Below are 22,194 nucleotides of genomic sequence, written 5' to 3'. Positions count from 1 at the left end.
TAAAACTATTGGCTACATTGCAGGTACTGATTAAATACAATTGTGTTGTCAGTGAAGTTATTATGATGATAAAAAGGGATGGTTTGTTCTAGCTTGAGATGGAAAATGCTAAGGATGTTCTGATTGAACTACTTATGAGAATGATGGCCTTCTTTCCTTCATCTTTCATCATTATGATATCACATGTCCATTGGCACAACTGTACTATATATACTGTTTTCCCGAGGATTACAGTAATCATTACACACATTTATCTCAAAGTCTAGTTCAAGCTAAATGAAAATAATGCCCCTCAGACACTGCTGTCATGACAACCATCAACAATATTTGAACCTCAATTAAAATTTTAGCTCTAGTGGTCAGACACAAGAAGAGCTTATGTGATAGTTTATCATCTGTCATCTGTATGGCATCACATGTCCATCATCACAAGTTAAACTCCACCAAAACCTTACATACCCATTCATCCCATGGTCTATTTGGTCCTAAATGACGATGGTGTTTCTCATCGATTATTGCTACCAATCTTTTTTACACTACTGCTAGTACTCCTGAATGGATCATCATATCATGTTCACCAAAATACTTCTAATAATGTTCTACCAATCCTGACCTAAATATGACATTTGCCAAATTTACTCATATTCAATTCTAGTTTAAACAAGGATGGAATGAGGTTCCCTGAGGTCAAAAGGCTCTGACATCAGTATTAAGAAGCATGCAAAACTCCATTTTCTTAATTTTTGCCTTAATTGTATTATAAAATAACAATAAGAACAAAATTTTGTTATATAACTTTTTTTCTATGCCACAAGATTTTTAATTTCTCCATTGAGTTTGGGCATTTTTTACACACATTGTTTTCATACTATCATATGGCATGTTGTATAAGGGGAATAAAATGGCATAACTAACTCATTGATATATATAGCATCAAAATTAATATATGATTTTATTCAGAAAATCATTACAGATGATATGAAAAAGAAAATTAAAATTGTGTAAATGTTCAAATTTATCTTTCGACTCTCATTCACATTTTTACATCTATATTTTACCCTAATTTAAAGATATACTTTAATATACATATAAATATATATTTGACTGAGTTGATATCCTAGTTACACAAATATATACTCAAAGGCCATAGTATGCATATATATAAAAAAAAAACAGACTGTGACACAATATAATCATGTTTCCTCTCATCAAGAACTGTTTTGTAAAGGCCCCAAACAAAGACCCACATCTTGGTGTCAAAGAAGATATAACCTCTTCCTCTAACCTTTTCATTCTTTCTGCAAGGCCATAAACCTGGTGTTCATTTTCAAATATTACTTTTTATGACTGAGGATTGGCACATGGGTTTAAAACATTTCTCATTGATGACACAATTTCAGACTCTGCATACAGTGTCATTTGTTTATTAAGTTCTTTTTTTTCTTGTTGCTGTCTATGTTGGAAAATGATGCAAAATCCTAAATTGTCCAGCTTGATGAATATATCTCCTACCCAATGATCTGATTGTTTCCTTAATCTTCTCCTTACTTTGCTCTTTTACATGAAAAAATTGTATTTGAAAAGAGAAATGTGTCTAATTGTTTAATATATTGTTGATTATGTTATTATGAGATTCTTTGCTTTTGTCAAGCATGTCAGGTAAATTAAAAGAGAATGGTCGAATTAATTTTGAATAAAAGCTAACAATGTATGCATCATCAAAAATAGAGTCAAAGACAGGTGAAACTTGGTATTTCATTTTAAATGTCAGCTTATATTTGATTTTCTTATAAAATTGTAAATGGATAGCTGGAAAATTGGAACATTTGATTTAATCCTTTTAGCCAAACAGACTAGCAGTTCTTGCAATGTTGCATATGTTTTGGTTCTTACTTTTTGTTCATTTACACAATTTCTAAAGTGTTTTCTTAATCAATTTGCCATAGGACGTAACTGTTAAGAATGTATTCACACTTAAATTTTTTGTGATCTTAATGTCATTGTTAGACACTAACCAGACAGACAGACAGATAAATAAAACAAAGTTCTAACTACAGTATTTCCTACAGAAATTGGATTATACAGCAAGTGTGGCTTGTTCTCATCGATTTCACATAAATGGACTCCAGCACCTTTCTAGTGTATCTGGTACTGAGAATTTCAGTTGATATTTATCAGCCTAAGAAGGTGAATATTGCATACATGCTGGGAATTGTAGATCATGATCTTGTCATTCACTTTTCCAAAATCAAAGAAAAGAGACACAGGATTTAAAGAAAAATATACACTCAGAGAATACTAGCAATAAATAATAAGAGGTTTCGCAAACTGGATCATATAATAAGTAGAAGATTGTGTTGGTCAGAAATAATTGTATATCAAAGGAAAAATAAATAATGATTAATAGTGTAATTCTGGTGTAAAACCAGACAATGAATGCTAAGATTTTGTAGTGATTCTGAGGAATGTTTTGTTATATGATGGTAGATAGACATACATGCTATGATTAGCCACTGAGTCTTCACTCACTAATTAGTTATTTTGTCAAAACTGAAGCCTTTTTCCTTTACAATCAAAAATAATAGTTTTTATATATTTTATAGTAGATCCTCTCAGCTATATTATTAGCAGAGCAGGGCACTATAGGGACAGTGGGACTTAGTATTAAAACAGGGTCCCGGCACTGTAGGGACAAAGGGGATTTTGACATGGGTGGGCCTGTATAGGGACAATGGATATTTAACATAGGGAATGTATAGCAACAATTCACGGTACCGAACACTGGGGAAACGATGGTAACAATGTTGCAAGTGGCTGACCGCTATTGGGCGGAACAGTGTTGAAAGGTGGCTGACCTGAATACGCGCTACTCTAGGGACAAACAAAATAGAGACATAAACAAAGAGACATGGTTAGAGACATAAACATATACAAACAAACAACTATACAACCAACACAAGTTTTTTAGGCAACAGAGAAAAGACGTCTTCTTGAGACATATGAGTGGACCTGAAACACGCCTTTGGTTTGTTTGTTAACATCATTCAGTTTACATAAAGTGCATCTCACAGGTCTTCTTCTCTTCCTCAAACTTCGTCTGACATCTGGACCGTAGATTAAGACTCGCTTCAGACAGCCTTGTCTCTCCACATATATCCTTCGTTTCCAATGGGACATATCGGTGATCTGAGCGATAGCCCATGGTGATTTGACATACATGGGATAGACTGGGTTGAACAGCAGGAGCATAGAAGATTATACGTTAGTCCACATCTTATGATGGGAACAGCTGAATGGAATGAGGAGAACCACGGTTATTTATAGTGGAAGAGTGGATCAAAATGGATTGAGTTTGAAAGAACTCGAACCGTTTCGATCCACTCTTCCATAAATAACTGGTTCTCCTCATTCCATTCACGCAATCCTAACATGTGTTACAAAGTTCAGTCACAGAGTGGCATCTGTCTTCCAATCTGAAGAGAGCTAACTGTGATGTCTCATTCCCTATATAGATGCGCTAGCGTCTGTGCGCAATGAATCGATGCGACAGAGTTCAAACACCACAGAAACTATGAAGACGATGAATTGGAGTGCACCAGCTGTGGAGCATTAAAACAGGGACAGATATAAGAATTGGAGAAATTTTTGCAACAGCAGAAAGAAGCAGAACAAGCGTTTCTCATTCAACAGAAGAGGCAAGAAGAAAATGATCGGAAGAAGCAGACAAGAAGCAAGGTCTAGGAGAGAAGGCGGATGGTGAAAGTCAAAAGGTCACGGTACTCTTAGACATTTTGGCAGAATTAACTAGTCTGAAAAAGATGTATCAGACTTCTTTAGTATGACCCAAGAGAAAAAGACCTTCCCAGTCAAACACTCAAATCCCATTTACAGTTTACACTCCCTCTACACCCGAGATACCAACACTAATGATTTCTACCAAATCATTGACATTAGCAGGTCAAGAAGTAGATCTTGACTGTGGTAAAGGGATAAGACAGTTAAAGCACATTATCTACCATTCCTGACTTATTCTTTTTTAATAAAATAACCCAAAGTAAAACAACCAACGGTCCTTTTCAGGGCAACCAACCTTTCTCAAATAGAGACTACTCTATGTTTGCAAAAATCAAATAAAACTAAATCCCTTTTTTTTTCCACGATGTATGTGTGTGAGTATGTGAGTGTATGATCTTATTAGTATTATAAAAATCAAAGCCAAGAGAAACTTGTGTTTTCTTTCTGTTATATTCTCGTAAAAGTGACAATCAAATTTCACAACACATTATTTAAAACGTTCATTAGTATTTTCACTGTCTCCTTTTTTGAATTTCTTTACTGTCGCAGGTTTTTCCTTCTCCTCTTCTTCCTCACTTTCTTCTCTTTCTTTACAGGTATAGGTTCTTATACCTTTTTGTAGGGTACCTCTTCTTCCTGTTTGGAACCCCTCTCCCCCTCTTCCTCTTGTTTCTTGGATCGGCTATCTTTTTTCTTATAAGAGTCTGAAGCCTAATATCCTTTCTCTTGACAATGATAACAGGCATCTTGACCTTTGTCTCTTTTAACACCTGTCTTGATTTGACATTGTGGACATTCTGAAGACCAATGCCTTTTCCGTTGACAGATATAGCATTTGTCTTGACTTTTATCTCGAATGGAAGAAAACCTTCGCATTGACGGGAATATTATCTAGAAAATAAAACAAATTACAAAATATATTATAACAGAATATTATTTTACTGATTATCGCTCAGATTTTAGATAAATGATACTAAAAAATAATGAAAATCAGTCAGATTTTATAATATGAGTGTGTCAAACCTCAAGCGATTCTCTAAATGATTAATCAATACATTGTCCTTTTTCTGTTTATAAAACATTCAAAATCAGATATATTTATGTAAACAAAACATTACTTTTGACAGTGTTTCATGAAATTTATCGACGTATCGATAAATCATTTAGAGAATCGCTTGAGGTTTGACTTTCACTGATTGCCTCTAGCAAACTGCACAGACCAAATATGCTGGTTTAGTATGCACTGGTAGATCAGGGATCCTGGCTTAATCGCAAAATGAAACTAATCAGGAGTCATGTTTTCAAAACTTAATCAAACACAAGCTTAAACTTAAGCGTTAAGAATAAAATTAGAATTTTCAGGACTTATATAACATAAACACTTTAAAAAAATGTAATTTGCCTTGGTCAAGCACTTGTTGCATTATGATGATGACAAGGTCTAATTTAAAAAGCCCAAGTTCAAAAGGTAAAGCAAAAAAATGCATGTAAAATCCTCAATTTCCATGATAATCAAGTCATCTATATAGGGAAAGAAATATGCCTACAAAATCTTGTTTGTCTTTGTCATGTTTAGTTTTGTGTCACCATGGTAACAAGCTTCCTTGAATGTACACGACAGATGTGCGGCTGTATGTGTGGAAGGACAGACACAAAATAGCTGTATGCATGAATGGTGAGGTTGACAAAACAGATGTTTAGCTGGTTGGATGGACAGAGACAATATAGCTGTATGCATAAATGGTGAGATGGACAAAGACAGATGTATAGCTGTATGGATGGACATAGACAATACAGTTGTATATACGTGTGTTTAATTTGGACTTGTAGCTTTCAAAAAAAATTCAGTCATATCACTACGATGTTTACAGTGTGGCAGTTTATAGTGATGTCTAGCACTGGGGCATCATGCTGCTGACATGTAGCATGATGTCCCACCCAATCACATTTTCCTGACACAAGGCCGACCAGTCCCAACACTAACCTCTTAATGCTGAGCACCTAGTCAGGCAGCTGTTAGTACCATTTTTATATGTTTCTGGTATGACTTGGCTGGGATTCAAACCCACAAACTCCTGCATCTGAAGTGGATGCTCTAACCACTAGGCCACCGGAGTGGTCGCTATATGCAAAACAGATGTATAGCTGTATGTATGACAGGATGGATAAGACAGGTGTACAGATGTATTTATGGTGGGATGGACAAGACAGCGGTATGTATGGTGGGTTATGCAAGACAGTTGTACAGATGTATGTAGGGTGAGATGGACAAGACAGATATACATATGCATCTGTGGTGGGATGGGCAGGACAGATGTACATCTGTAAATATATACATATGAATGGACAGACAGAAGTACAACTGTATGTATGAATGATGGGATGAGCAGGACAGATGTACATCTGTAAATATATACATATGAATGGACAGACAGAAGTATGTATGAATGATGGGATGAGCAGACAAATATATGCATGTGTGGACAGACAAATGGAACCAAATAAAGATTTTCAAGATTTCAGGGTATACTAAACTAATTTACAGTAACAATAATGCCCAAGTTTTTATTATAGATCCACATGTGCACCTAGGTGATGCTATCAGAATTGTAATTACCTTTCTACTGTATAGGGGGTTCATTTGTTTTTGTAGTTACTCTGTCCGTCCTGTCCATCGGCATCTGTATGATTCTGCAGGGAAAGAAAAAGTTCACTGAATTAATCACTTTCTTCCTAAAATGATTGGATAGTATTTTTTAACTTCCTTCTCATAATATCTACTATGTGACCACTGAATGGACTACTGATATGGTAACTTTGAAGAAAACAAAGTCTGTTCAAATGTAGGTATCGATTAAACAAGATTTCAAATAAAAGTATCAGCATCAAACAAAATGGATGATCAGTAGCAAAAAGTAATTAAAAAAATCAAAATGAAATATATGCAATAATCTCCTGAAGTGTGTGACTATTATTGTATATGTGAAGAAAAATGTACAAGTTTCCTTCATTTTCATCAATTACTGTTTCAGATGCCTCTATTTATATTTCTATCTGTGTCTACTATGTCAGCATTATGTCTAATATGTTACCATACATGTGTATCAAATAATGTGATTGTCATCATAATGATACAAAATAATGCGTCTGTCAAATAATGTATTTGTCATCATAATGATACCAAATAATGTCTGTCATCATAATGATACCAAATAATGTGTCTGTCATCATAATGACACCAAATAATGTGTCTGTCATCATAATGATACCAAATAACGTGTCTGTCATCATAATGATACCAAATAATGTGTCTGTCATCATAATGATACCAAATAATGTCTGTCATCATAATGATACCAAATAATGTGTCTGTCATCATAATGACACCAAATAATGTGTCTGTCATCATAATGATACCAAATAATGTCTGTCATCATAATGATACCAAATAATGTCTGTCATCACAATGATACCATATAATGTGTCTGTCATCATAATGATACCAAATGCTATGTCTGTCACCATGATGATACCAAATAATGTGTCTGTCGTCACAATGATAGCAAATAATGTGTCTGTCATCACAATGATACCATATAATGCAGAGGTGGGAAAACTTTCCAGTGCAAGTGCCGCATACACAAATTTACACCTTGTCACAGGCCGCATAGTTCATTAAGTAAAATAATTAATATTTGAAATAGCAAAAGCAAAAGGTTTTTCTAAATAACATCATAATTAATGTTCAGTTGCTAATATGTTGTTAATATTTGAAAACAAACTTAAACTTCAAAAGAAGCACATTTATTAAAAGAATAACATAAACAGAGTCAGTGCGAATGATGACTTGTTCCTAGGCTGCATGCGACCTGCGGGCTGTAGTTTGCGCACCCCTGATATAATGTGTTTGTCATCATAATGATACCAAATAATGTGTCTGTCATCATAATGATACCAAATCATGTGTCTGTCATCATAATGATGCAAAATCATGTGTCTGTCATCATAATGATACAAAATCATGTGTCGCTCATCATAATGATACCAAATTATGTGTCTACTATGTCACTATATTTGTGTACCAAACAAAGTGACTATGTCACCATATTTGTGAACCAATTTTTCTGCTGTGCCACCATATCTGTGTACCAGTGTGTCTACTATGTCACCATATTTAAGTACCAACAGTGTGTTTATGTCACTATATTTATGTACCAACAATGTGTTTATGTCACTATATTTATGTACCAACAATGCATTTATGTCTCTATATTCATATATCAACTGTGTGTTTATATCACTATATTGATGTACCAACAGTGTGTTTGACACAATATATTTATGTACCAACAGTGTGTTTATGTCACCATATTTATGTACCAACAATGTATTTATGTCACTATATTTATGTACCAACAATGCATTTATGTCACTATATTTATGTACCAACAGTGTGTTTATATCACTATATTGATGTACCAACAGTGTGTTTGACACAATATTGATGTACCAAGAGTGTGTTTATGTCACTATATTTATATACCAACAGTGTGTTTATGTCACTATATTTATGTACCAACAGTGTGTTTATGTCACTATATTTATGCACCAAACAATGTGACTACCATGTTACCATAGTTGTTTACCAAACAACATGTCTACTATATCACTGTACTTGTGTACCAATGTGTCTACTATGCCACCATATCTGTGTACCAATGCGTCTATTATGTCACCATATTTGTGTACCAAACTATGTCTACTATGTCACCATATTTATGTCCCAAAAATATGTTTATGTCACTATGGGGGCACTCACTAGTTATTATGTACTTTTTAGAGAGTGATGTATGTAAAGTGAAGTTGTTTGCATTTGAAACATGCACAATGGAGAGAATGTTGGCATACCTCTAGGATACATTAATGTAATGTGGATATTGTACTTTTGGAAATAGTACATGATCTAAGCACAGTGGTGACTAGAATGACTGCTACCTTGTGCTCCAAAAATCAGCCTGATTTTTTCTAAAGTACACTATGCTTAGCAGCTTAGCAGGAAAATGAATTTTGCTAGACTAGACAATACCAACTTCTGAAAGTGCAATAAATGAATTACCAAATATATAAAAATGTAAATAAAAAGTTATTGGCTCTTTTTTATATACAATTTACCACTGAAGTTCACGAAGTGAAGATGGTCAAGTGGAGCTAGCACTATGTAAGGTGCACATCTGGAGTAAGGCCAAGCTGTATACTCTATAACCCATATTACACCCTTCAATCATACACCAAAAATAAAGGAAATTAAAGGTTCTTTGAACTATACCTAAAATATACATGGTCTTTGTTTAAAATCGTAAGTATAACCAGTGAGGAAAGCCATGGAAATTCTTTTTCTTTAAAATTCTAACCCTATGCAAAATACGAAACTGTAGAGCCCTACCTACATGTATGTACTAAACAATGTGTCTACTATGTCTCCATATTTGTGTACCAAATGTTTGTTATATGTCACCATATTTGTGTACCACATTGTGTGTCTACCTAAACACCATATTTGTATACCACATTGTGTGTCTACCTAAACACCATATTTGTATACCACATTGTGTGTCTACCTAAACACCATATTTGTGTACCACATTATGTGTCTACCTAGTAACCAAATTTGTGTACCAATGTGTCTACTATGTCACTATATGTGTATACCAATGTTTGTTATATGTCACCATATTTGTATACCACATTGTGTGTCTACCTAGTAACCATGTTTGTGTACCACATTATGTGTCTACCTAGTCAACATATTTGTGTACCACATTATGTGTCTACCTAGTAACCATATTTGTGTACCACATTATGTGTCTACCTAGTCACCATATTTGTGTAACACAGTATGTCTACCTAGTCACCATATTTGTGTAACACATGATGCATCTACCTAGCAACCATATTCATGTACCACATTATGCATCTACCTAGTCACCAAATTTGTGTACCAAATGGGATGCGTATTCATGCTCACACTGACCTTTCATGGACCCAGTATCTTATCTATTCTTCAGATCAAACTGAATTTTAACCCGTATAGAAATATTACCACCAGGTATAGATTATATAACTGAATTTTAACCCGTATAGGAATATTACCACCAGGTATAGATTCTATAATTTAATTTTCACCCTTATGGAAATATTACCACCAGGTAAAGATTCTATAATTGAATTTTCATCCTTATAGAAATACTATCACCAGGTAAAGATTCTATAATTGAAATTTAACCCGTATAGAAATATTACCACCAGGTATAGATTATATAATTTAATTTTCACCCTTATGGAAATATTACCAACAGGTAAAGATTCTATAATTGAATTTTCATCCTTATAGAAATACTACCACCAATTTAAAGATTCTAATATTGAATTTTCACCCATATAGAAATATTACCAACAGGTAAAGATTCTATAATTAAATTTTCATCCTTATAGAAATACTACCACCAATTTAAAGATTCTAATATTGAATTTTCACCCATATAGAAATATTACCAACAGGTAAAGATTCTATAATTAAATTTTCATCCACATAGAAATATTACCACCATGTATAGATTCTAGAATTGAATTTTCATCCATATAGAAATATTACAGACAGGTAAAGATTCTAGAATTGAATTTTCATCCATATAGAAATATTACCACCAGGTATAGATTCTAGAATTGAATTTTCATCCATATAGAAATATTACAGACAGGTAAAGATTCTATAATTGAATTTTCATCCATATAGAAATATTACCACCATGTATAGATTTTATAATTGAATTACCATCCATATAGAAATACTACCCCAGGTAAAGATTCTATAATTGAATTTTCAACCACCACATAGCATTTCCATCAATTGTATAACATAATTAATTTCTATGAAGATCGTTACCAGTGAGGAATCCATAACTATATTAGATACAGATCATTGTTGTCTGGTAGGGAGGGGAATTTCTATATGAAGAATTTTAACACCTGCACAACCTTCCCATTCAAAGGTTTAAAGCCCATTAAAAGATTTATTTGTTTAACTAGGTTAAGTTTCAAATAGTGCAGGGAGGAGTAGGGATTAATAATAACCCATGCCTGATGACAACCCATGGTTGATGATTGGTCTATGCTAGACAATAAACCCATCCCATCTGTACATAATTGTATCAACTATTTATTTAGGACACAATTCTCTAATAATAAACCCACCCTCACACTTTTTGACACATTTAAATGGCTGGAATCCTGGTTATATCATGGTAGAAAAACTGTATGCAAGCAACTTTTGATAGCTCAGTGGCCAAACTGTATGCAAGCAACTTTTGACAGCCCAGTGGCCAGTGTGACATGACCTAAAATGGGCAGGAACTTCCTTCCTCTTATTGTCCAGTGCTACATACCTGGTGAGGCCTATCACTGAAACCTAGGCCTGCTCTGTCATATACACACACCTAGAAACAAAAATGATAAACATAATAAGTATTCAGATGAAAACGCCACAGCAATATTATTTATCATTCAGAAGTAGTGATAACAACATTGTCATCATGGAATTAGATCAGCACCATTTTTACTTAACACTAACAAGAAAAAACATCATGTTAATATTACTTTCCATTTTTACTTAATATTAACAAGACAAAACATCATGTTAATGTTACTTACCATTTTTACTAAACACTAACAAGACAAAACATCATGTTAATATTACTTTCCATTTTTACTTAACACTAACAAGACAAAACATCATGTTAATATTACTTTCCATTTTTACTTAATATTAACAAGACAAAATCTCATGTTAAAATTACTTTCCATTTTTACTTAATATTAACAAGACAAAACCTCATGTTAATATTACTTTCCATTTTTACTTAACATTAACAAGACAAAACTTCATGTTAATATTACTTTCCATTTTTACTTAATATTAACAAGACAAAACCTCATGTTAATATTACTTTCCATTTTTACTTAATATTAACAAGACAAAACATCATGTTAATATTACTTTCCATTTTTACTTAACATTAACAAGACAAAATATCATTAATAATACTTACCATTTTTACTTAACACTAACATTGGCAGCATTTCAAATAAACCAACATGATATCATAAGAAGTTTTAAGGTGAAAATACCATACTGACATGAAAACAAATTTCCCATATTGACACAACAACAAATTTCCTATATTGACACAACAAATTTCCCATATTGACAGGACAACAAATTTCCCATATTGACACAACAAATTACCCAAATTGATATGACAAAAAAATTTCACATACTGACACAATACATTTCACATATTGACACGACAACAAATTTCCATATTGACACGACAACAAATTTCCCATATTGACACAACATTAAATTTCCCATACTAACATAACAAATTTCCCATACTGACACAAAAACAAATTTCCCATATTGACATAACAAATTTCCCATACTGACAAGACAACTAATTTCCCATATTGACACAAACACAAATTCAGCAGGATCAGTAATAACAAACTTGTAAGATTTTCAAGATGGTCAATGTCGTTGCTGTATGGGATATCAGACCAATGTAATTTTCATACAGGACCTTGCATTCACAAGAAACTTCAACTGTAATGATTCTCCATTCTAGATGAGTTGCAATAACAAGATTTTCAAGATGGCCCCTAAACGATCCAACTATAATTCATAGAAAGTCTTTTTCTGAAAACCCCATATTGATATGCCCATCCATTCTAGAGTGTTGGATGTCTGAGCAGCACCATTTTCATCTGGAACCAATAACATCATGGCATTAATGGATGCATAAAGTGTCATGGGAATCATCCAAGTAGTTTCAGAGTTGTGATATTAAATATGTGCTAACCGATGGACGGACAACAGTCAACAGACTATACCATAAGTTTTCTGGTCTACCTACCCTAGAGTACATGGCCAGTTTGGTCCACACCAAGGTCCAAACATCAGACGTCATACCTGTGGGAGCGTCCATGACAACTGTAGGAGACAAAATTAAAAACATTTTACTTTAAAATAAAAAAGCATTACAGGAAATGCCATGTGTCATTATGTTTAAGCATGCAATAAAATACCATTGAAATATCAGAAGTCATTATATCTCTGCATGAAATAAGATACTATTGAAATGCCATGAGTTGTTATATCTCAGCATGAAATAAGATACTATTGAAATGCCACAAGTCATTATATCTCAGCAAGAAATAAGATACTACTGAAATGCCATGAGTCATTATATCTCGGCATGAAATAAGATACTATTGAAATGCCACAAATCATTATATCTCAGCATGAAATAAGATACTATTGAAATGCCACGAGTCATTATGTTTAAGCATGAAATAAGATACTATTCAAATGCCATGAGTCATTATGTTTAAGCAAGAAATAAGACACTATTGAAATACCATGAGTCATTATATCTCAGCATGAAATAAGATACTATTGAAATGCCATGAGTCATTATGTTTAAGCAAGAAATAAGATACTATTGAAATGCCACGAGTCATTATGTTTAAGCATGAAATACGATACTATTGAAATGCCACGAGTCATTATGTTTAAGCAAGAAATAAGATACTATTGAAATACCATGAGTCATTATATCTCAGCATGAAATAAGATACTATTGAAATGCCACGAGTCATTATGTTTAAGCAAGAAACAAGATACTACTGAAATGCCATTATGTCATTATGTTTAATCATAAAATACATTAACCAATCTTTGATAAAATACAACACAGCAAATTGGATCCATGAATATTATAAGATTTAATGATTAGCTAAATATAAATTTTTAAAGTCAATAATCTTTCCCTAAATAAAGTTTTTTTTTGGCTGAATTATTAAAACATAACTGCCCTGAAAATATTATGATTCATGTTAGCCTGACTATAATGGCATTCAACCTTAAAAGCATACTGTTTTTATGCAAGGCTACTTTATCCTGGGGTATATTGCAACAAAGGTTGTGCAATAATATGTATATGTCATGAAAACCATAAAATTATTTCATATATTTTATATTTTCAAATAATCAGTTTCATGTAACAAAATGACTAAAACCCTGACAATGTTTTAGAAACTGGTCAATGTGTTTTTTGTATTCTTATATACTGCCAATCAATTATAACCTTCAACAATCCAAATCCTTTATTCTGCATTATGACCTGATCTGGCAGAACATTATGCAAGTCTAATTTGGCCATTTGATATCTGGACATGTATTCAGCATACTGACCATGATCTGAGAGAACTTTATGCTAGTCCCTGGTGGCCATGTATTCAGCATACTGACCATGATCTGAGAGAACATTATGCTAGTCCCTGGTGGCCATGTATTCAGCATACTTACCATGATCTGAGAAAACTTTATGCTAGTCCCTGGTGGCCATGTATTCAGCATACTGATCATGATCTTAGAGAACATTATGCTAGCCCCTGGTAGCCATGTATTCAGCGTACTGATCATGATCTGACAGAATATTATGCTAGTAACTAGTGGCCATGTATTCAGCATACTTACCATGATCTGAGAGAACTTTATGCTAGTCCCTGGTGGCCATGTATTCAGCATACTGACCATGATCTTAGAGAACATTATGCTAGTCCCTGGTGGCCATGTATTCAGGATACTGACCAAGACCTTAGAGAACATTATGCTAGTCCCTGGTGGCCATGTATTCAGCATACTGACCATGATCTGAGAGAACATTATGCTAGCCCCTGGTGGCCATGTATTCAGCATACTGACCATGATCTGACAGAATATTATGCTAGTCCCTGGTGGCCATGTATTCAGCATACTGACCATGATTTGAGAGAACATTATGCTAGTCCCTGGTGGCCATGTGTTCAGCATACTGACCATGATCTGAGAGAACATTATGCTAGTCCCTGGTGGCCATGTATTCAGCATACTGATCATGAGCTGAGAGAACACTATGCTTGTCCCTGGTGGCCATGTATTCAGCATACTGACCATGATCTGAGAGAACTTTATGCTAGTCCCTGGTGGCCATGTATTCAGCATACTGACCATGATCTTAGAGAACATTATGCTAGTCCCTGGTGGCCATGTATTCAGCATACTGACCATGATCTTAGAGAACATTATGCTAGTCCCTGGTGGCCATGTATTCAGCATACTGACCATGATCTGAGAGAACATTATGCTTGTCCCTGGTGACCATGTATTCAGCATACTGACCATGATCTAATAGAACAATATGCTAGTCCCTGGTGGCCATATGTTCAGCACACTGACCATGATCTGAGAGAACATTATGCTTGTCCCTGGTGACCATGTATTCAGCATACTGACCATGATCTAATAGAACAATATGCTAGTCCCTGGTGGCCAAGTATTCAGCATACTGACCGTGATCTGAGAGAACATTATGCTAGTCCCTGGTGGCCATATGTTCAGCACACTGACCATGATCTGAGAGAACATTATGCTAGTCCCTGGTGGCCATGTATTCAGATTACTGACCATGATCTAAGAGAACAATATGCTAGTCCCTGGTGGCCATGTATTCAGCATACTGACCATGATCTGAGAGAACATTATGTTAGTCCCTAGTGGCCATGTATTCAGCATACTGACCATGAGCTGAGAGAACATTATGCTAGTCCCTGGTGGCCATGCCTTACTCATTAGCAATTATGCTATGCCAGCACTGTTGCTTTCCAAAGAAAATGTAAAATTTCAGGTGGTGATTTGCTTCAGCAAATGCTGCAAACTAGACAATTATTTTTTTTTATAGACATGTTTCATTTGTTAATGCAAGTTGCAGCCAATGATTAGCATAGATCATACCTGAGTTTGTGCTAATGATACAAGGAATATGGTTGGTTCCAAAAACAAGTGGCAAATATTCATCAATTAGCATAGATCAAATCTGTACTAGATTTAAAAGAAAATTCTCACAGACAAAGGTTAATAACTGAAGAAAACACATGTTGACAATGGGTAAGACTGAACAAAATTATTGAAATATCCAGAAAATGAAATTACATGGGGAAACCATTGCCTAGTCCACAAAATAATTCAACATTTCAGTGCAAAATATCAGAAATTTTAGGTAACCTTAAATCAGGATTTTTAACTGCTCCGTTGTGTATATTAAACTTTGATTACAAAATGAGTCCTTGTAACCTATTTATCTCAAACGTTACCAATTATTGGGACTCAAAACTTGCATTTACTATATCTCAATACAAGTCAACCTCATCTATAAAATGTACATAAATGATAATTTGTATATGATCGTTAATAAACTGGAGTGAATCTAGCCAAAAACATCTATGTACTGTACAAGAATATTTTCTACTGTTACTGCATATGCTGGCTTATATGTAAATTTTTAATAACTGACTTTGCTTTTAGCACAAAGTTCTCTGTGGACTAACATCACCAGCCACAGACTTCATGCTGTACAAAATAGGCATGTTTTGGGGAGATTTATATTTTGCTTGCAATACCAGATTTTTTCCTATTGTGGTTTATATGCTCAGACCCAAACTGCATCATGCAAATGTTTCTTGTGTTCTGTTTTTTTAAATCTTGACTTATAAGGTAGTAGAGTGTACATATTATAACAGAATACCTGCAGGAGGGTCTTTTCCTTAACAGGTTAAGAAGAGTTTCTGTCCCCAGCCAATGTCATACAGCTCTCCTACAACAACATCATAAAATTCATTTTTTATTTCATGTTGAATATCATTAACTGAGAGAATGCTGTGAAATAAAATGTCTCTATTAAAACTGCATGAACTGCTACATGGTATGTATTAGAACTGCATGAACCACTACATGGTATGTATGAGAACTGCATGAACCGCTACATCATATGTATTAGAACTGCATGAACCACTACATGGTATGTATTAGAGCTGCATGAACCACTACATGGTATGTATTAGAACTGCATGAACCACTATATGGTATGTATTAGAACTGCATGAACTGTTACATCATATGTATTAGAACTGCATGAACCACTACATGGTATGTATTAGAACTGCATGAACCACAACATGGTATGTATTAGAACTGCATGAACCACTACATGGTATGTATTAGAACTGCATGAACCACTACATGGTATGTATTAGAACTGCATGAACCACTACATGGTATGTATTAGAACTGCATGAACCACTACATCATATGTATTAGAGCTGCATGAACCAGTATATCGTATGTATTAGAACTGCATGAACCACTACATGGTATGTATTAGAACTGCATGAACCACTACATGGTATGTATTAGAACTGCATGAACCACTACATGGTATGTATTAGAGCTGCATGAACCACTATATCGTATGTATTAGAACTGCATGAACTGTTACATCATATGCATTAGAACTGCATGAACCGCTACATGGTATGTATTAGAACTGCATGAACCACTACATGGTATGTATTAGAACTGCATGAACCACTACATGGTATGTATTAGAACTGCATGAACCACTACATGGTATGTATTAGAACTGCATGAACCACTACATGGTATGTATTAGAACTGCATGAATCACTACATCATATGTATTAGAGCTGCATGAACCAGTATATCGTATGTATTAGAAATGCATGAACCACTACATGGTATGTATTAGAACTGCATGATCCACTACATCATACGTATTAGAGCTGCATGAACTGTTACATCATATGCATTAGAACTGCATGAACCGCTACATGGTATGTATTAGAACTGCATCAACCACTACATGGTATGTATTAGAACTGCATGAACCACTACATGGTATGTATTAGAACTGCATGAACCACTACATGGTATGTATTAGAGCTGCATGAACCACTATATTGTATGTATTAGAACTGCATGAACTGTTACATCATATGCATTAGAACTGCATGAACCGCTACATGGTATATATTAGAACTGCATGAACCACTACATGGCATGTATTAGAACTGCATGAACCACTACAAGGTATGTATTAGAACTGCATGAACCACTACATGGTATGTATTAGAACTGCATGAACTGTTACATCATATGCATTAGAACTGCATGAACCGCTACATGGTATGTATTACAACTGCATCAACCACTACATGGTATGTATTAGAACTGCATGAACCACTACATGGTATGTATTAGAACTGCATGAACCACTACATGGTATGTATTAGAGCTGCATGAACCACTATATCGTATGTATTAGAACTGCATGAACTGTTACATCATATGCATTAGAACTGCATGAACCGCTACATGGTATGTATTAGAACTGCATCAACCACTACATGGTATGTATTAGAACTGCATCAACCACTACATGGTATGTATTAGAACTGCATGAACTGTTACATCATATGCATTAGAACTGCATGAACTGTTACATCATATGTATTAGAACTGCATGAACCACTACATGGTATGTATTAGAACTGCATGAACCACTACATGGTATGTATTAGAACTGCATGAACCACTATATCGTATGTATTAGAACTGCATCAACCACTACATGGTATGTATTAGAACTGCATCAACCACTACATGGTATGTATTAGAACTGCATGAACCACTACATGGTATGTATTAGAACTGCATGAACCACTACATGGTATGTATTAGAGCTGCATGAACCACTATATCGTATGTATTAGAACTGCATGAACTGTTACATCATATGCATTAGAACTGCATGAACCGCTACATGGTATATATTAGAACTGCATGAACCACTACATGGTATGTATTAGAACTGCATGATCCACTACATCATACGTATCAGAGCTGCATGAACTGTTACATCATATGCATTAGAACTGCATGAACCACTACATGGTATGTATTAGAACTGCATCAACCACTACATGGTATGTACTAGAACTGCATCAACCACTACATGGTATGTATTAGAACTGCATGAACTGTTACATCATATGTATTAGAACTGCATGAACCACTATATCGTATGTATTAGAACTGCATCAACCACTACATGGTATGTATTAGAACTGCATGAACCACTACATGGTATGTATTAGAACTGCATGAACCACTACATGGTATGTATTAGAGCTGCATGAACCACTATATCGTATGTATTAGAACTGCATGAACTGTTACATCATATGCATTAGAACTGCATGAACCGCTACATGGTATATATTAGAACTGCATGAACCACTACATGGTATGTATTAGAACTGCATGAACCACTACAAGGTATGTATTAGAACTGCATGAACCACTACATGGTATGTATTAGAACTGCATGAACTGTTACATCATATGCATTAGAACTGCATGAACCGCTACATGGTATGTATTAGAACTGCATCAACCACTACATGGTATGTATTAGAACTGCATGAACCACTACATGGTATGTATTAGAACTGCATGAACCACTACATGGTATGTATTAGAGCTGCATGAACCACTATATCGTATGTATTAGAACTGCATGAACTGTTACATCATATGCATTAGAACTGCATGAACCGCTACATGGTATGTATTAGAATTGCATCAACCACTACATGGTATGTATTAGAACTGCATCAACCACTACATGGTATGTATTAGAACTGCATGAACTGTTACATCATATGCATTAGAACTGCATGAACTGTTACATCATATGTATTAGAACTGCATGAACCACTACATGGTATGTATTAGAACTGCATGAACCACTACATGGTATGTATTAGAACTGCATGAACCACTATATCGTATGTATTAGAACTGCATCAACCACTACATGGTATGTATTAGAAATGCATCAACCACTACATGGTATGTATTAGAACTGCATGAACCACTACATGGTATGTATTAGAACTGCATGAACCACTACATGGTATGTATTAGAACTGCATGAACCACTACATGGTATGTATTAGAACTGCATGAACCACTACCTGGTATGTATTAGAACTGCATGAACCACTATATTGTATGTATTAGAACTGCATGAACCACTACATGGTATGTATTAGAACTGCATGAACCACTATATGGTATGTATTAGAACTGCATGAACCACTACATGGTATGTATTAGAGCTGCATGAACCACTATATCGTATGTATTAGAACTGCATGAACTGTTACATCATATGCATTAGAACTGCATGAACCGCTACATGGTATATATTAGAACTGCATGAACCACTACATGGTATGTATTAGAACTGCATGAACCACTACAAGGTATGTATTAGAACTGCATGAACCACTACATGGTATGTATTAGAACTGCATGAACTGTTACATCATATGCATTAGAACTGCATGAACCGCTACATGGTATGTATTAGAACTGCATCAACCACTACATGGTATGTATTAGAACTGCATGAACCACTACATGGTATGTATTAGAACTGCATGAACCACTACATGGTATGTATTAGAGCTGCATGAACCACTATATCGTATGTATTAGAACTGCATGAACTGTTACATCATATGCATTAGAACTGCATGAACCGCTACATGGTATGTATTAGAACTGCATCAACCACTACATGGTATGTATTAGAACTGCATCAACCACTACATGGTATGTATTAGAACTGCATGAACTGTTACATCATATGCATTAGAACTGCATGAACTGTTACATCATATGTATTAGAACTGCATGAACCACTACATGGTATGTATTAGAACTGCATGAACCACTACATGGTATGTATTAGAACTGCATGAACCACTATATCGTATGTATTAGAACTGCATCAACCACTACATGGTATGTATTAGAAATGCATCAACCACTACATGGTATGTATTAGAACTGCATGAACCACTACATGGTATGTATTAGAACTGCATGAACCACTACATGGTATGTATTAGAACTGCATGAACCACTACATGGTATGTATTAGAACTGCATGAACCACTACCTGGTATGTATTAGAACTGCATGAACCACTATATCGTATGTATTAGAACTGCATGAACCACTACATGGTATGTATTAGAACTGCATGAACCACTATATGGTATGTATTAGAACTGCATGAACCACTACATGGTATGTATTAGAGCTGCATGAACCACTATATCGTATGTATTAGAACTGCATGAACTGTTACATCATATGCATTAGAACTGCATGAACCGCTACATGGTATATATTAGAACTGCATGAACCACTACATGGTATGTATTAGAACTGCATGAACCACTACAAGGTATGTATTAGAACTGCATGAACCACTACATGGTATGTATTAGAACTGCATGAACTGTTACATCATATGCATTAGAACTGCATGAACCGCTACATGGTATGTATTAGAACTGCATCAACCACTACATGGTATGTATTAGAACTGCATGAACCACTACATGGTATGTATTAGAACTGCATGAACCACTACATGGTATGTATTAGAGCTGCATGAACCACTATATCGTATGTATTAGAACTGCATGAACTGTTACATCATATGCATTAGAACTGCATGAACCGCTACATGGTATGTATTAGAACTGCATCAACCACTACATGGTATGTATTAGAACTGCATCAACCACTACATGGTATGTATTAGAACTGCATGAACTGTTACATCATATGCGTTAGAACTGCATGAACTGTTACATCATATGTATTAGAACTGCATGAACCACTACATGGTATGTATTAGAACTGCATGAACCACTACATGGTATGTATTAGAACTGCATGAACCACTATATCGTATGTATTAGAACTGCATCAACCACTACATGGTATGTATTAGAAATGCATCAACCACTACATGGTATGTATTAGAACTGCATGAACCACTACATGGTATGTATTAGAACTGCATGAACCACTACATGGTATGTATTAGAACTGCATGAACCACTACATGGTATGTATTAGAACTGCATGAACCACTACATGGTATGTATTAGAACTGCATGAACCACTACATGGTATGTATTAGAGCTGCATGAACCACTATATCGTATGTATTAGAACTGCATGAACCACTACATGGTATGTATTAGAGCTGCATGAACCACTATATCGTATGTATTAGAATTTCATGAACTGTTACATCATATGCATTAGAACTGCATGAACCGCTACATGGTATATATTAGAACTGCATGAACCACTACATGGTATGTATTAGAACTGCATGAACCACTACAAGGTATGTATTAGAACTGCATGAACCACTACATGGTATGTATTAGAACTGCATGAACTGTTACATCATATGCATTAGAACTGCATGAACCGCTACATGGTATGTATTAGAACTGCATCAACCACTACATGGTATGTATTAGAACTGCATGAACCACTACATGGTATGT

General features: G+C 34.8%; 1 protein-coding gene across 4 annotated transcripts in view; it reads right to left on the bottom strand.

Moving 5' to 3' along the window:
• Window positions 1–4,226: 4,226 nt before the first annotated feature.
• The window catches only part of LOC149774791 (uncharacterized), a 41,403-nt gene continuing 23,435 nt past the window's right edge, over window positions 4,227–22,194 (bottom strand). For all 4 annotated transcript variants that reach the window (XM_089944802.1, XM_089944806.1, XM_089944805.1 and 1 more), the window contains 5 exons: window positions 16,476–16,544; window positions 12,765–12,841; window positions 11,238–11,288; window positions 6,413–6,486; window positions 4,227–4,686 (listed from right to left, as the gene is read on the bottom strand). Coding sequence is in view for 1 of the 4 variants with exons in the window: in XM_089944805.1 (XP_089800931.1) it covers window positions 16,495–16,544 (50 nt within the window). In the remaining 3 variants the exon portion in view is untranslated. The remainder of the gene's footprint in view (window positions 4,687–6,412; window positions 6,487–11,237; window positions 11,289–12,764; window positions 12,842–16,475; window positions 16,545–22,194) is intronic.

This window comes from Sinohyriopsis cumingii, unplaced genomic scaffold, assembly GCF_028554795.1.
Source record: "Sinohyriopsis cumingii isolate HCF-2022 unplaced genomic scaffold, ASM2855479v2 utg000160l, whole genome shotgun sequence".
Classification (NCBI taxonomy): domain Eukaryota; kingdom Metazoa; phylum Mollusca; class Bivalvia; order Unionida; family Unionidae; genus Sinohyriopsis; species Sinohyriopsis cumingii.
This window is presented reverse-complemented; position numbering and strand designations above follow the sequence as displayed.